This window comes from Ceratocystis lukuohia (assembly GCF_044167205.1).
Source record: "Ceratocystis lukuohia strain C4212 chromosome Unknown Supercontig1_pilon, whole genome shotgun sequence".
Lineage (NCBI taxonomy): Eukaryota > Fungi > Ascomycota > Sordariomycetes > Microascales > Ceratocystidaceae > Ceratocystis > Ceratocystis lukuohia.
The window spans coordinates 4,113,088-4,129,353 of NW_027263520.1; the positions used below are offsets into that span (position 1 = coordinate 4,113,088).

General features: G+C 48.4%; 5 protein-coding genes across 5 annotated transcripts; 3 read left to right on the plus strand and 2 right to left on the minus strand.

Moving 5' to 3' along the window:
* Positions 1-183: 183 nt before the first annotated feature.
* HOO65_011036 (Uridine nucleosidase) lies at positions 184-1,653 on the minus strand (the record flags this gene model as incomplete). Its single annotated transcript, XM_071005803.1, has 4 exons — positions 184-592; positions 676-1,344; positions 1,414-1,499; positions 1,609-1,653. The coding sequence occupies 4 exons, from the start codon at positions 1,651-1,653 to the stop codon at positions 184-186; spliced, it is 1,209 nt and encodes a 402-aa protein (XP_070862858.1).
* A 1,081-nt stretch (positions 1,654-2,734) lies between these two features.
* HOO65_011037 (Retrovirus-related Pol polyprotein from transposon TNT 1-94) lies at positions 2,735-7,033 on the plus strand (the record flags this gene model as incomplete). Its single annotated transcript, XM_070999863.1, has 1 exon — positions 2,735-7,033. The coding sequence occupies one exon, from the start codon at positions 2,735-2,737 to the stop codon at positions 7,031-7,033; it is 4,299 nt and encodes a 1,432-aa protein (XP_070862859.1).
* A 540-nt stretch (positions 7,034-7,573) lies between these two features.
* On the minus strand, positions 7,574-9,336 carry HOO65_011038 (uncharacterized protein; the record flags this gene model as incomplete). The annotated part of the gene is made up of 2 exons (XM_071005681.1): positions 7,574-9,125; positions 9,209-9,336. 2 exons carry the CDS (start codon positions 9,334-9,336, stop codon positions 7,574-7,576), a joined length of 1,680 nt encoding a protein of 559 aa, XP_070862860.1.
* A 468-nt stretch (positions 9,337-9,804) lies between these two features.
* HOO65_011039 (DNA repair protein REV1) lies at positions 9,805-13,874 on the plus strand (the record flags this gene model as incomplete). The annotated part of the gene is made up of 3 exons (XM_071005291.1): positions 9,805-10,052; positions 10,149-13,621; positions 13,690-13,874. 3 exons carry the CDS (start codon positions 9,805-9,807, stop codon positions 13,872-13,874), a joined length of 3,906 nt encoding a protein of 1,301 aa, XP_070862861.1.
* Positions 13,875-15,335: 1,461 nt separating this feature from the next.
* Positions 15,336-16,030, plus strand: HOO65_011040 (ER membrane protein SH3; the record flags this gene model as incomplete). Its single annotated transcript, XM_071006150.1, has 2 exons — positions 15,336-15,423; positions 15,480-16,030. The coding sequence occupies 2 exons, from the start codon at positions 15,336-15,338 to the stop codon at positions 16,028-16,030; spliced, it is 639 nt and encodes a 212-aa protein (XP_070862862.1).
* Between the last annotated feature and the right edge of the window lie 236 nt (positions 16,031-16,266).

Consider the following 16,266-nt stretch of genomic DNA (forward strand, 5'->3'; position numbering starts at 1 on the left):
CCGCGGGCATTCATCATCTTTACCTTCTTCTTCAAGTATTATGTTTGTTCTGCATTTATTTTTGTTTTATGCTTAATAGTCTTAAAGTTGTATCCGTCATTGTACTGTATTGTTCTCATATATAGGCGTTCTTCGAGATTGACCACATAAATATATACTATCTGTAGCAGGCCGTGAAAAACTTCAAGCAGCCACTGCAGCTGCAGTCTTCCCCGCGGCAGTTGTTGCCGATGCCGCCGCCGCCGCATTTAATGTCGATGGCGTTAGCTGCGCATTAGCCGCATCTGCACGGTCGATGCAAGTGGCAATTTCAGCCCAGAATTTTTCAATGTCTAGACCTCTCGGAATCCGCACGCCGCTAACACCCGACGGCAGGGGCTCGACAATGGTGCGACCGGTTTGAGCGACGCCATCTTTAGCGTCTTCGTATGAGCCATCGGTGACGACGGTAACTCTGAAGCGCTCGGGGGTCTTGCTAGAGTCATTTGGGCGGTAGTCGTAGAAGGGAATTTCATCATCAGTGCCGATCAGGGCGATGGCTACGGCGAGCGGGTCATGGAGAGGTGGACCGTCCGTGATGCCAAAGATATCGCTGGTGGTTGGCGAATGAATGTTGGGGTTAGCAAATTAGGCTGTGGACTTCAATGGCAAAAGCATTAGCTGATTGAAACTTACGCATACGTCTCGGCAAAGAACAATAAAAGTTCTACTAGCATGGTTCGCAGAATTGTCTTGCCTTTGCCGGGTATAACCCTAGCAGCAGGGCTTTCTTTGCCGTATAACAGAGTTTTTTGAATCTCGTCGGTGGCCAGCACCTGGTGTGTGAGATCCAATGGAATGAGGGTCGTTTTCCCCGCTAGGACAGGGTTTAAGAAGAGACTGGCGGCAGCTTCGGGGTCGACTAGGATATTAAACTCGGCATAAGGGCTCCAGTTACCAATCCGTTCCTTGCCATCAACCTCACCGAGAATGGCTTTAGTGAAGCCATCGCCGACAGCGCCACCCATCAGACTGAACCCGGCCATGTGTTCGGCCAGATCGGGGTACTTCTCAAAGAGAGCCGCAGCGTTAGTCTGCGGGCCAGTGGCAACCAAATAGGCAGTTCCCTTTGGCGTTGCTATAAGAGCATTGTACATGGCATCGATAGCTGATATCTGGCGGTTGATGGTGGCGAGACCTTCGGGTAGTAGATTCGTCCCATCTAAGCCGGACTCTCCGTGGATAGAGGAGGCAGGGTCGTGCATCGGCGCACGGTGTAGAGGGTTCGCATAGCCTGGGTAGATAGTGATTTCGTTATGTTTCCCAATAGCAGTGAGAATAGAAGACGCGTTGGGAGTGGTTTTCCTGGTGGGATAGACTGTTAGCATGTGATGCGACCGCAACATAGTAGGAGAAGGACAAGAGAGGTCTCACTCTAGAGAGGCGTTCCCAAAAACTGTAGAGATACCAAGAAGCTGGATGTTGTGGTGGTACGCTGCTAGCAGGATTGCAAAGGCATCCTAGTGGGCCAAACAGTTAGCGCCACGGTGATTGTGATGAGCAATATGTGCGTTGGTTGTGGTTGAAGGTGTCCCCGTTGAGGCTGGAAATAGGAATAATAGGACTTACATCATGGCCTGGATCACAGTCTAGCCACAACGGAACGGGTGCCATTTTGCGGATGAGAGGCAAGAGAATAAGCGGTGATAGCTTTAAGCTATGTCTTGAACTTGTGCCTGTGGCACTTTACTTATGGGTTAGGTTTACAAGGGAACTTGGATGGCAGAATAGTCAAGGGGAGATGGGCAAATATGGAAAGAGCAAATATAAAAAAAAAAAAGAAGGAAAGAAGGAAAAAAAAAAGGGAAAAAGAAGAACAGAAAAGTATGCGCTTTATGGACAGGAAGACTATATGATAACGGCCGCTACTTCCCTGAGCTTGTTAGTTACTTTGACCCCGGTACTCAAACTAGAATTTAGTTTGTACGTGTACCCACCCCTCTTGTTCTTTGTTCTTCCAACTACTCTTCCCTGTGCAGAAAAAGAGCGGGTCTTTTATAGAGGCTGGATTCACACTATAGAGCTGGCTAATCAGCGGCAACTGACTTGGTCATGTTATATGTATTAGGGGCTGGCGTTTGTGATTAGTTGCAGGCAGCCGATGAAGCTTTGTGACGAGAGCTAAAAGGAAAGTCTGACTGGCCAATGGCAACAACCCTCTTTTCCTTCATCTTTTTTCCCTTTCTCTTTTAGCAAGAATACGCTAGGGTTAGTCGCGAAACTGGCAACTTCTTGCCTTGTCGTTCTTTCATGTTGTGGAGAATCTGTCCTCAGTCGGGTTAACACTGGGTAAACCTGTGCATAAATACACCGGCCTAGTTGTGCATAGTGATAGAACTTAAACCTTTAATAAATCAATAGAAAATCAATACACTTCACAACAGGTTATGAGCCCGGTGTTTCTAGCACACTAAAAATCACCTTCGAAAACAGACAATTGAGACGACAACTGTGAACGAGAAACAAGTCGAGAACCGAACCGATAAATCTTGAAGACGGAATTGAAAGACGTGTCAACGTTACCACCATCAGGACTAGGACTGAAGAGGTTTTCTATTCAAAAAAAAAACAAAAAAAACCTACTATCTCAGCCTAATCAACAACACATACAACATAATCTACCCTAATTCTCAACCTCTCCTACCAAAAAAAAAAAAAAAAAAAAATCCAGTCGTCGCTACAATCTCACAACAAAATGAGCAACCCACCCGCCCAGAACCAATACCTGACCCAAGAGGATGTCACAAAAATGATCAAGGGGATCTTTGAGACCCTTGAATCAAACAAGGCGACAACTACGAAGGAAAGCAGACAAGATGCCCAGCCATCAATCCTAGCCAGGGAAATGATACTTCACAATTTCCCGAAACTAAATGCAAATAACTGGGACAAATGGGTGAAGCACGCGGTTCGTGCTTTGAAAGGCGTTAAGGTACTCTATTTGTTCAAGGACACTGGAGAAAAAGAATTTGAGGACGCGATGGACCTCGTCAAAACCGAAGCAGAACGGTCAATCGATGAGCAACAAGCGTTCACAATCCTACGTGCCGGCATGGACGAAGAAACACAGCTGGCAACTGAGGGGATAGAAACTGTCTCCAAATGCTGGACTACCTTGAAGGCACAATTCGCCATCTCCACAAGCCGCAAACATTGCAACATGATGGAAGAAATCGCGGAGCATATGAAGTGGCAAGATGGAGATCAAGCAACCAGCAAATGGCATAGCATCAGGCACAGGTTGGCAGAAACGACAGAGTATGCACCCCTAGACAGGGACCAGTTGATCACACACTTCATGGCTAGGCCCATCGTGAAATGCTGGATGATGCATCTGCCACCTAAAATCGCCGAAATCTTTGAAAGACAAATTCGGCAGGGAAATGGCACCTGGAATGATGTTATGGAGAAGATAGATGATGAGATCCTAATATCATCTAACAGACAGAGAGAATCCAATCAGACTGACTCCTCGAAAGCGAAACAAACGAGGAATGCTGGAAAGCCAAAATGCTTTTTCTGCCAAAAGATCGGACACAAAGAAGAGGAATGCAGGAACAAGCAGACCTGGGAGCAGAGGAAGATTTCCGCCAACATGAGTCACATGGACCCCTCAAGTAAGAAGACCCCCGACTACTGGATAGTTGACAGTGGTACCACACATCATTTGACAGGCGATCTAACGAGACTTTACAGCTTCCAAAGAATAGACCCCATACCGGTTCATTGGGGAGGTCTCCGCTTAGTAACCAACACATACGGCCTGGCCAAGATTGATGTGGGGGGATCAGAGGTTACTATAAATGTGTATCATGTAGACGGTTTAAATCAAAATCTGTTATCAGTAAGACAATTGTGCCGAAAAAGAATCGAGGTTCTAGCATTGGAACATGGAGCCTTCATCAGAAAGAATTACAAAAGAACCGACCTCACTGAGAAGGACGGACTGTATACAATTCCATGCATGGGAGGAATGGATATGCGTATGAAGACAATACCATATGAGGAAGCTCATGTCAAGTTTGGGCATGTAGGTGAACAAAAACTTAGAAAACTACACCAACAGTCAGCAGACAAGCATTCTTGGAAGATTGCTGCGAAGCCGACAAACTTTCACTGTCAAACATGTGTAAAAGGGAAGATCACCAAGACGAATGGACACTCCCACACACTGCCTAGCCAAGAACCACTCGACCTGATACACATGGACATATCAGGCAATCACCCAATTGGTATCGACAAGACGCAATACTACATCATCATAGTCGACGATGCGTCAAAGTACAAATGGGTACTCCCCATACAGCAAAGAAAGGACACAGCGGAGGTTCTAAACAGCTGGAAAAAGAGAATTGAGTTAAAAATGAACAAAACAATCAAAGCGTTCAGAACTGATAACGCCCCAGAACTCAAGAAACTGACATTGCAATGGCAGGCAAGCCACGGCTCTGAAGCGCAGTTCACTATCCCAGGAACGTCGAGTCAAAACGGTATAGCTGAAAGGGCAATCAGAACGATCAATGATTCAGTTCGCACGATACTAGCGGACTCATCAATGCCCACCAGTTTCTGGCCCTACGCAGCCACACACTCGGCATACATAGCGAATAGAGCGAGCATCAGAGACGCAAAATCGCCATTCGAACTATTCTTCAACATAGCTCCAAACAACATGCATATACACAGATGGGGCTGCAAAGTAGTATTCCACAACGTCTACAACAAGAATCCAAACACACGGCAGAGAAACAAACTGGAAACTCGTGGACGGGAAGGAATCCTACTGGCAATTGATGAGAAGGTAACTGGGAGGTACACATGCTGGGACATCATGAAGAACAAAACATTTGTTACAGAGTCATTGCAATTTTTCGAAAATATATCCGGTGGAGACTTGCTGGAGTCGGATCAACCCAACAAAGATGTCTCGACACCCGAGGAACTCGTGCAAGAAGAACAGGCAAACCATGAAGACGATCAGTCAACACCAAGACAAGGAATGAACACTCTGGGGGAAAACAACCAAGTTGATCACCAGGTCAATGAGCTGGAGACACAGGACGACAACCTGGCAATTCAGGAACCACAAAACCCAAACATGGATGACGATGAATATGTCACCCCAGAGGGACAAGACATGATGATCGATGGGCAAGACGAGGACACAGAAGCAGAAGAGACACAGAAGGATGTGGAGCAAGACTCAACGAATGAAATTGAGGACACTCCCGACACGGTCCAAAGAAGGATCGACAGCCAATTACACGATCTATATATCCGTGGAATCTTGAAAAGGCCGTACAACATCTTTCAACAGGATGAAAAGAACGATGAAAACCCACAAGCAAAGAGAATCAGAGCAATGATGGCTACAATGCTGAAACGGGAACCAGGAACATATGCCGAAGCCATCATGCACCCGACACATGCATCAGAATGGCGAGAAGCGATAGACGCAGAAATACGAACTCTGCGAAAATTCGGAACTTGGACAGAAGTGCCATTCAGAAACGGCATAAAACTAGTAAACACCAAGTTTATCTTCAAGATCAAACCGAGCACCGATGAACAGCCAGAAAGGTTCAAAGCTAGACTTGTGGCACAAGGCTTCAGACAGGAACAAGGTGTTGACTTCCATGAAACTTACGCACCAACCCCAAAACAAACAACAACCAGAGCTTTCTTTGCAATGGTATGTGGTCTTAATCTGGAGTGCCGCAAAGTAGACGCGAGGAATGCATTTGCTCAAGCCAAACTGGAAGAAATGGTGTATGTGAATCCACCTCCACACCTCAAGAAGCCGGACACCATCTGGAAACTGAACAAGGCTCTATATGGTCTGAGACAAGCATCCCATGCCTGGCGCAACACAATAATACCATGCCTAAACAAACTTGGACTAGTCAAATGCCCGGATGACGAGTGCATCATGATTAATCCACAGAAACGAATTATTGTGCTTGTATACGTTGATGACATAGCCGTGGCAGGCCCTGACAAACCCCAGATCAGTCAACTCATAGAGGGACTTGCGAAAATGATTGAGATCAAGGACATGGGGGAATTGAAAACTTTCCTAGGCATGGAAGTCAATCGAAACAGAGACAAAGGAAAGATGTGGCTCAGTCAAAAGCAATACATCATGAAGATGTCTGAAGAGCTCGACATCACTGCACCACGAGCAAAACCGGTCAGCACCCCAATAGCAGCATGGGAAACGTTGGAACCAATACGCGAAGAAGAAAAGAGCGTCGACAAGAAAACATATCAGTCACTGATTGGAACACTGATGTACCCAAGCGTTATGACAAGACCGGACATAGCTTTCGCTACAGCAATGCTATCACAACACAACTCGAATCCAGCCGAAAGGCATTTAGATGCTGCCAAACGAGTTGCAAGATATCTTAGAGATACTGCCTCACTGGGCATTGGATTTAGCTTACGGCGCTCTGGGGGAATGGAGGAATCCTTGATAGGATACTCTGACGCGGACTACGCGAACTCCAAAGACAGAAAGTCGGTATCAGGTATGGTGTTTACCCTAGCTGGTGGCCCTATAAAATGGAAAGCTCAGAAACAACGAAGCGTAGCAACCTCAACAACCGAGGCTGAGTATGTCGGATTTACTCCCTGTGCTAAAGAAGGCATCTGGATACACAGAATGATACAGTGGTGTCTCGAAAGGCTACAATTCGACGGAAAAAGAAGTAAAACTGCGCAAACCATTAAGCTAAGAGCCAACACTCTGATATACGGAGACAATCAAGCTGCCTTAAAGATCGCCAACAACCTAGGAGCCAGCGACAAAACCAAGCACATTGACATACAGCATCATGCAGTTAAGGACTGGATTCAACAGGGGAAAGTGAAACTTGAATACGTTGCAACAGAAGACATGCTGGCAGATGGACTTACAAAACCACTCAACAACGTCAAGTTCAACAAGTTCAGATCACAGATGAACATCAGTATACCTGGCGAATCCGAATGATGTTGATTCTGGGGGAATGTTGTGGAGAATCTGTCCTCAGTCGGGTTAACACTGGGTAAACCTGTGCATAAATACACCGGCCTAGTTGTGCATAGTGATAGAACTTAAACCTTTAATAAATCAATAGAAAATCAATACACTTCACAACATTTCATATCTCTCCCCTTCCCAACTAGTCAATCATGTGACACATAGAGCTGCAGGCGCCCCCACCAGGCGCAAAGCAAGATCGACAGGGTACTCGTGTGTTCCAGGGGTCAGGCCTTCTGTAATGACAGGCAGCTTAGCATAGGGTGAGGGGATTACGAGGACCAATAGCTTGCAGGGTGATAAGCAGGGACAACTGTGGAGAGATGGACAAAGACAGATAGGGAATAGAGCAAATACATTGATAGTGAATTGGACTGTGCGTCTCTGCCTGCAGATTTGCATTTGGTGTTTGCATTTGTAGTTCCCATGGTTGGTGGATCTATAGTTACCGAGTATATCTCAAAGTGCACGCATCTTGATTGCCCTTACCTTGCTTGTCCCATCCTATGTCTATAACTGACCGGCCGCTCGTCGTTGCTCGACAATTCGCATGACGTCTGCAGCACTGTTTCCATCGCCCTTGCGCTTTTTACCTCCCCGTTTTCGCTGTGTCTTTCCCTCTCGTCCTTGGCCAGCAACGTCATCCCCGTCCCCGTCCCCGTCCCCACCCGCCAAGTCGTCCGTCCACCTTGACAGCCTAATCTTGGCGGATTCATCGGCTTCCTCCTCGTCTTCAAATCTGCTCGTCCCAAAGCCCATATCCATGTCCTGTGCGTCGCGATCGTCCTGCTGTAGCATCTTGCGTCTTTTCTCTTTGCGTGCGGCCGCTTCTGGATCGTGGCTGTCTTCATTTTCGTCGTCAGAATTGTCAGTGCCAAGGGGTTTGAGGGTGGCTGCCTTCTTGAGAACAGCCTGCAGCGCGGGGTCAGACCATGATGGTCCCTGCAGAGACTGTTCCGATGCAAGCACTCCCTTGGAGTCTTTGAAGTAGTTTTTGGGCCCTGCCGTGGTTGAGAGAGAGACTTGGTCTTTTTCGGAGTCGTTGGAAGGGAGAGATTTTGCTTCCGACTTGGCGTCTTTTTCTTCGCCACTATCAGAATCAGAGCCTGAGTCGAGCCCGGCCAAGGGATCGTAATCACTCCCCGCATCGTCAAATATGTTGACATCGTCATCTTCGTCTTCCTGTTCTTTCCTGCTTTGATAGGCCTCTGGCACTTCCATGCCTAGGGGTGCGGCATTTGGATCGGGCATCATATGGCCTAGAATGTCCTCATTATTTTGCCCTTCGGTTGTGGCACTTGATGTGTTTGCTGCTGGCACTGGCGCTTTGCGAACCTTGCGCTTTTCGTGCCCATCTTCATCAATAATGATGAGAACCTCGTTGCCATTTCGGTCGATTTCAATGCGCGAGCCAGGCGTTTGCTTAGCTCCAATCTTTTTGAACCGCAGGCCGACGGCATTTCCTTCTGCTTGCTGGGTTTTGGCTGCTGCCCGGGCCGCTTTTAAGTCGGCTAGGATCTGGTTGCGTGTTCGCTTTTGTCCAGGCGCAGTCGTGACGGTCGATAGCTGGCCTTTTTTCGCCGTTTTTTCGCGAGCAACAGCTTTAACTTCATTTCCCAGAACATCATCTAGTGCATCATCGATGCTATCAGCCTCTTGACTCCCTAATGCTTCATCTTGCCCTGCAATATTTGCCGTGGGCTTTGTTCCTGAACTTCCAAATACGTCCTCGCCCTGGCGGACGCGCTTCAAGAGTTTGAAATCAAGGCCTTTGACAAGATGTGTTGCATGAACATCTCCGCTTGTAATCTCGTCCCGCCGCCTTTCGAAAGTCGCCCGGTCGATTTCTTTTTCCTTGAGTTGTCTTTCTAGCTCCTGGATTTCGACCACGCGCTCGTCATCGTCGTGGCGGTTTTGTGTACGGTCGGTGTAGCCAGTTGCAAGCTTAACACCCTTTGGCGCGGCAGACTTGAACAATTTTTGATGCTGAGCCTGGCGCATTCGTTCTGAGGCTTTTGGGTTGTATCTAGTATCATTTTTCCGAGCGAATGTGCCTTTGCTCCTGTTGGCTTGTTAGCATAGGTATAGCAGAATCTATGCGCCGTGTAGGAAGGATGGGGGGAGGGGAGAAAAAGGGAAACATACTTAGGCGCAAGTCGGTGAGTGGAGCTGCTTTGCTGGATTGGTGGACTGCTAGAGCGACTGTCTGCGGCTTCAGCGGCAGCCTTCTGAGTGCTGGCTACCACTAAGTTTCGGAATTGGTCATTGTTCATATTGAATTATGAGCTACTGGGAAGCGAAAATGCAAGAATCCGCTTGTTCAGAACCAAGTCTTGATTTCCCAGCTGTCTCTGGTGCGCATCATCGCAAGATCAAGCTTAGAAGTGGGGCTGCTCACGTCATGCATGTCACGTGATTTCGCGTAAGGGCCAAATTCAGGATGACGCGCTTTTATTGTAGCACCCAATCCTCTACTGATACAGTACCGTGCAAGCAATCAGGCACATCATCAACAGGCTCACGACGTTTCCTTGCCTTACGTCCAACACAAGGGTTTACGCTCCCTGGGTTCTTTAGTACTGCTCTATCTCTCTCTCGAGACGTAGAGACATACCTTCAACCAACCATGCGCAAGCATTCCTGATCGCCCGTACCTGCTGCGATCACTGTTGGGTCGTTCTTACTTGATCATCTATTCTCTTCCAACCCTGCCAGTCGATCTTACTGTCAGACAGCTAGCCATGAACCACGCACTTGAAAAGAAATCGTCGCAAGTGCGCAAGAGAATCCAACAACACCAGTTCTCGGGCGAAGGCGGCGAAGAGTATGATGCTAGCTCTTTCAATGGCTTTGGTGATTATTTTCGCCGCAAGAAGATCAAGCTTCAAAATCTCGATGCCGGGATTCGCGCTTCAAGTGGGGATGTGCCGCAGATTTTCAAGGGTGTGGTTGCCCATGTCTCGGGATACACACAGCCTTCTCTGCAGGTGTAAGTCAAGCCTCTCTTTCACCTATCTCCTCTTTTCACTGGCCCTCTTTATACGCTGTAATTAGCTAATCTCGACTCTTTATCATGTTTCTGCAGTCTTCACAAAGAGCTTGTCCAGCATGGTGCTGGGTTTCTACAGTATCTAGATGGGAAAACCATGGCAACACACATAATTGCCTCGTCACTTACGCCCAAGAAGATGATTGAGTATTCTCGCTACCGCGTAGCTAGCCCAGCATGGGTCGTAGACTCCATCAAAGCTGGGAAGCTACTTCCCTGGTCTAACTATAAGATCACTAGTGAAGGCGCACGACAAAAGACTCTGGGCGTTGATGAGAGTAATAGCCTTGTATCCCAGTCTACACCCAAAGTCCAGTCCATCTATCGCCAGCAATCTGATAGCGGCTTCTACGGGAGTCACTTCCGGTCATCTCAAGCAGCCATGTTTTCCCCACAGGCCCAGATCTCTTCGCCCGGCGTAGCACAGTTCCAAAAGCCTTCCCTATTTCAAGACACCCAGAAATCCGTATCAGCCGAGGATATTGTTGACGATGATGCACTTGAGCCGGGTTTCTCAAGTTTTGAGATTCCGGATGAGATCATGGACGAGGAGGAAGAACGTGCTGAACAGACGCGTAGGTCTGAGCCAGAGCAAAGCAGAGTTTCCAACGGGGCACTAGATGATGATTTGCCAGAGTCTCTTTCTGCGATATCGCGAACTGCTGGTCCCTCGCCGAAAGACGGCTCTTCTTCTCCTGCCTCTCCCAAAGCTGCTTCAACAGGCTCTACTGATCACCCTACTATTGTCCCAGGACAGCTTTCTATGAGAAAGCCACTAACGGCACTACCCAAGAATGCTACATCTGAACAATACAATGCCTGGCTACTATCAGATCCACACTACCGCAAGGCCTCCTCAGCCAATCCAGAATTCCTCAAGCAATACTACTCAGAAAGTCGGCTACACCATCTCTCAGCATGGAAAGCAGAACTCAAGTCTCGAATGCAGCGTCTGGCCTCAGAACAAACACCAGGCTCAAAGTCAGCGACGAAAAAGCCTGGAGCACGGCGATACATATTCCATGTTGACTTTGACAGCTTCTTCTGTGCCGTATCTCTCAAGAACCATCCATCACTCGCTGATAAGCCAGTAGTCGTGGCTCATGGGACTGGCAAAAGCTCAGAAATCTCCAGCTGCAACTACCCAGCTCGCGCTTTTGGAGTCAAGAACGGCATGATGATGAAGGCTGCTCAGGAGGCTTGCCCCGACCTCAAAGTCCTACCTTATGATTTTCCTGCGTACGAAGCAGCCAGCGAGCAGTTTTATGAGGCTGTGATCTCGGTAGGCGGTGCAGTTCAAAGTGTTAGTGTTGATGAAGCACTTATTGATGCAACACAGGTTGTATATGATGCGGTAAGTCCAGAGGGGGCTGGGGATGATGCTCAGGAAGAATGGCGGGTGGCTGATGCCATTGCATTGGGCATACGACGTGATGTCAAGAAACGCACGGGGTGCAACGTTTCTATAGGCATTGGTGCAAATATTCTACTTGCCAAGGTTGCTCTACGCAAAGCCAAGCCTGCAGGCCAGTATCAGGTTAAACCATACGAGGAGCTCGACATCCTCGGCGACTTAGAGACTAAAAGTCTTCCTGGCGTAGCCTCTAGCATTGCCACTAAGCTATCTGAGGCAGGGATCAACTTAGTAAAAGACTTGCGTGGTCTCTCGAAAGACTGGCTGTCTACTCTTCTTGGCCCCAAGACAGGGGAGAGACTCTGGGAATATGCACATGGCATCGACAATACGGAAGTTGGCGCTCAGCCGCCGCGCAAGTCCGTCTCAGCTGAGGTCAGCTGGGGCATTCGATTCGTGAATCAGGCTGAAGCAGAAGAGTTCGTCCTCAATCTCTGCAAAGAGCTCGAAAGGCGTCTAATCAACGAGCAGGTCAAGGGCAGAAATCTAACAGTCAAGATTATGAAGAGAGCAGCCAATGCGCCGTTCAACACGTCTAAACACCTAGGCCACGGGGTTTGCAATACTTTCAACAAGTCTGTGGCTTTTGGCGTCGCCACCAATGATGCTGTGACGATCAGCCGAGAAGCAGTATCTATCCTTCGCTCATACAAATTTACACCCGGCGATCTCAGGGGTCTCGGCGTGCAGCTAACAAAACTAGAGGCCATTAAGCATAACTCTCATCCTGCTGGTAGCCAAAAGAAGCTTAGCTTCTTGGCCTTCAAAGGGCCGCCCAGCAAAAAATCACACCACGAAGCCTTAGCTGAGGCTGACAGCAACTGCCGTGATGGTCACGATCACGATGATAGTGATTATGGCCAGGCTACTCTCAAACGTCCCACGCGTCACAGACCGTCTTTTTCGCCAGCGGCATTTCACACCTCTTTACGCCAAGTGTCATCCAATAACTTGGATGTAGAGGACGACCCAATTGCAGAGACGCCACTGACTCCCAAAAAGAACAGAGATAGTCCAGCTAGCCGCTCGCGCCCCGCGTTTGCATTGACTCATTCTCGAGAGACTGATGATCAGGCACAGACTCCGCTGAATATCTCAGGCACTCAGTTCATACTGCCCTCGAATGCCGACCCAGCGGTTGTAGCAGAGCTTCCATCCGATATCAGGAGCCGGCTACTGGCCCAAGGGCGGCCCAGGGAATGCCCAAAAGGACGTTCAAAAGAGACACAACAACAAGAGTATTCCGCTCCTGCTGGGCCAACCGATCTCCTATCGTCACAAATCGATCGTGAAGTATTCAATGCGCTTCCAGATGACATGAAAGAAGAGATACTCGCCCTGTACGGCCACGAGGGCTTAACGCCTGGCCTAGCCGCTGCTACCGTAGACGTGGCATCGGCTCCTTCTAATGCCTCTTCTAATTCAGGCGCATTGCCCATCCCAAAACAGTCTCTTCACCGTGAACCGCCCGCTCGCCATGGCTCTACAACGCCCACGAGACGGCAAAACCGAACAAAAGCTCGTGAACGCATTCAAGACGCCCGGCGAGGCTTAACTCAAACCAACATCATGGCGGCTGCAGGGAGGGAAAGAGGAAGATCCAGATCAGTTACAGTGAGCCCATCACGGCCACGTACTAGACACATTAATATAGCCACCACCACCACCACCACCACTACGGCAACGAACATGCCAACAGCCGCAGACACGGATGAACTAGGGGGGCTTGACATGAACTTTCTCGCTGAATTGCCAGAAGACGTACGAAATGAAGTGATCCAGGATCACCGACACCAACAACTTTTACTAGCTCGTCGGGCGCAAAGAGATGGCAGCGTCCCGAACACAAAATCCTGGCCTTTAAAATCAGCTCGTGAGGCTAGCAAAAGTCGCGATGCCGATCCCCATGCTGATGCTTTAGCAGTACACCCTATTCCTGTTGTGGCCTTTCCGCCCCTCCCGCGGAAAATCGAGTTTGAATCACTAGGTACATCATCAGAAACCAGCCTAAACGAAATGATTACATCGTGGGTTCAAGGCACTATGGATGAGGGCCCACATGCGGACGATGTGGAAATCTTTGGGGAGTACATTGGTAGGGTGGTATTTGAGGAAAGGGCCATGGAGAAAGCCACACGGCTGATCCGCTGGATGAACTGGAAGGTCCAATCACTAGCCATGAAGGGGAGGGTCAAAGAAGTAAAAGCGAAAGCAGTGCACTTGAGGGCAAAAGCGCCGCCTCAAGTCGGGACTATGCCATCCAGGCCTGGGAGGAGGCTTTGGAAAAGGTCAGGGATGTTATGCGCAATGCAGTCATGGCCAGAGGTCTCCCTCCGGTCAAACTCTGAGGCGAGGAGGAGGGAGACAGTACATACAGAGAGATATGACTGCGCAAAACCGGTGCGGACACAGACAAACACACAAGCACACGCAGACACGCAGACAGGGACACGCAAACATCCAGAAGCGCCATAGGGATTGTCACAGGCCGAGTCAGTAAGCGTAACTATCAGGGTAGCGCAACTATAGTGCCCATCAGCATCTGATTCTTTAAGCTATCCAATTCACGTAGGCCGCCTGCTCCTACAGCCTCGGTCTTCTGTTCTCATTATAGCACCCAATATAGCGATACTTGTTCAGGGCCAAGCAGACGGACAGCCGCACGTCAGAATCGTGTCTGGTGAAGCCATAGGTCGGTAGGAGGAGCAAGACCGGGAACAAGGCGGCAAGTCACGTCACTATGGGGGAAGTTGCTGACTAGAGTGTCCATAGACATTTAAGTGACAAGCTGTGACTAGAAATTACAGGGACGGGCGGGCTTGCAATCTGTGTTATCCCCATAGCAAAAGGGAGTTCGTAGTCTGTTACTAAGGCTAGAACAGGGTGTGGTGATTTTTCATGAGAAGAATGTCAATTTAGTCTATCTCCATGATTTTCTAGGCCAGTCACGTGACACGGCACTGTGTGAGGCTTCGTTCATATCACTACACAGGGGAAAGCCACGATACAATGACACAAGACAAGATACAGACACAAGAAAAGAAGAGAGTGGGAGAAGAAAAAGAACCCCGCCCGGGTCTTAGCCCCAGACCTCAGTCAGGCCTGCCAGAGCGTTTGCGCCAGCCATTGAATAAATAAAAACAACTTTATTTTCTTTCTTTACTTGTAGTAAATCTTGACATATTGTGCTATTTTAGCTTCATAAAGCCAGCACATAAATGGAATTTCTTTTCATGACAGGGGGAGATGCCGGGATCGGGTACTGGTAACAGCGGCGGCGAAAGCGGCAGCAATTGTCACAGTTATAATTTCGAACGTGATTGTGTTGTCGGTTATGGTTATAATAAGCCTCAGCTGGAGGCTTTTCCATATTAAGCTCTATCTGTACCTTGTTAGTATCCTGTTAGGGTTGTATCACTACAAGTAACCCTTGTCTCTTTGTTCCTTGCACTTCCGCTCCGCCCTACAGGACTGTTATTCCTGTCTCTTGTCGCCGCCCCGCTTTCTGCAACGTAAACCCTATTTTTTCCTTCCTCTCTTTTTTTATTTTTATTTTTTCTATCCTTCCCCAATTATTTATCAATAGCCTTGCGTCCAGCGACGTTGCCACAATACATTACATAACCATAGTTACACTTGGGCGATAACTATCAACTAACCTCTTTTCCTTTTTTGGTCGCATTTCCTTCTTCTCTCTCGTCGTATATCTTCTTGTTCTCTCGCTGTCAACTTTTATCTGCTTCTATTACTTCTTCCCCTATCCCTTATTCAAGCCTATCAATTCCTCCCCCCCCCCCCCCCCCGACATCATGACAAAGTGGATTGATTGGTCCAAATCCAGTGCCTCGAGCAACTATCGTGGCACCGGTTCGTTCGCAACCTTTATGATCATTGGCCGTAAGTAACGCTGACTTGGCCCATCATTATCCCGCTTTGAAACTAACCCTAGACAGCTACCTGCTTCTTCCTCGGCATTCTATTTGCTTCGTTCCCCTACGACTACCCGCTTCTCTGGACCTCTGACCCTGTGCCTGCCGAATACTACGACCAGCTAGCCACCCATCTCAAATGGATGCACTCATCGCCGCCGCTAATTGGTCGCATTCTCAATATCGTCGTCACCGTGGGCTTTGCCGGCTTCTTCCTCAAGCTGTTCCGTCCTTCGGAGGCCAACTTCTTGTTTGATGGTGCTTCACTGATTCTGTACTTCATTGGCGTTGCTGTCTACATTGCCAACATCGTCAAGACCTTGCGTGCTGTGTCTGCTGATATCTGGACTGACCCCGAATACATCGAGGAGGCTCGTGTGGCCGCTGAGACGGGTGAAATCTACATCGGCAGAGAAGACTCTATGCGTGTGCTTTCGGCCTCCAACACTATTCTGGCTCTGGTCCTGGTTGGTGTTCTCGTTCTCCAGGCCGGCCAGTGGTACGCCGAGCACAAGGAGTTTGACGACATCCGCAAACAGCAGGCTGAGGATGAAAAGGCCAAGAAGACCGAGTAAAGTGTGGCGAAAAGAGAGAAAAGGAAGTTAAAGCAAAAAAAGAAGAAAAGAAAAAGGACCATCCGACTTATAACCATTATATCCCTCCCCAAATCCAAATTCCACAGGTTAGACATGACATTGAAGATCTTCAAAGGATTTAAATCACACCAACTTACCATTGCCATCGCCCTGTTATTGTAATATCACAATCGCACATCTGTATACGTATTATATTATTCCATAGCATAATATGT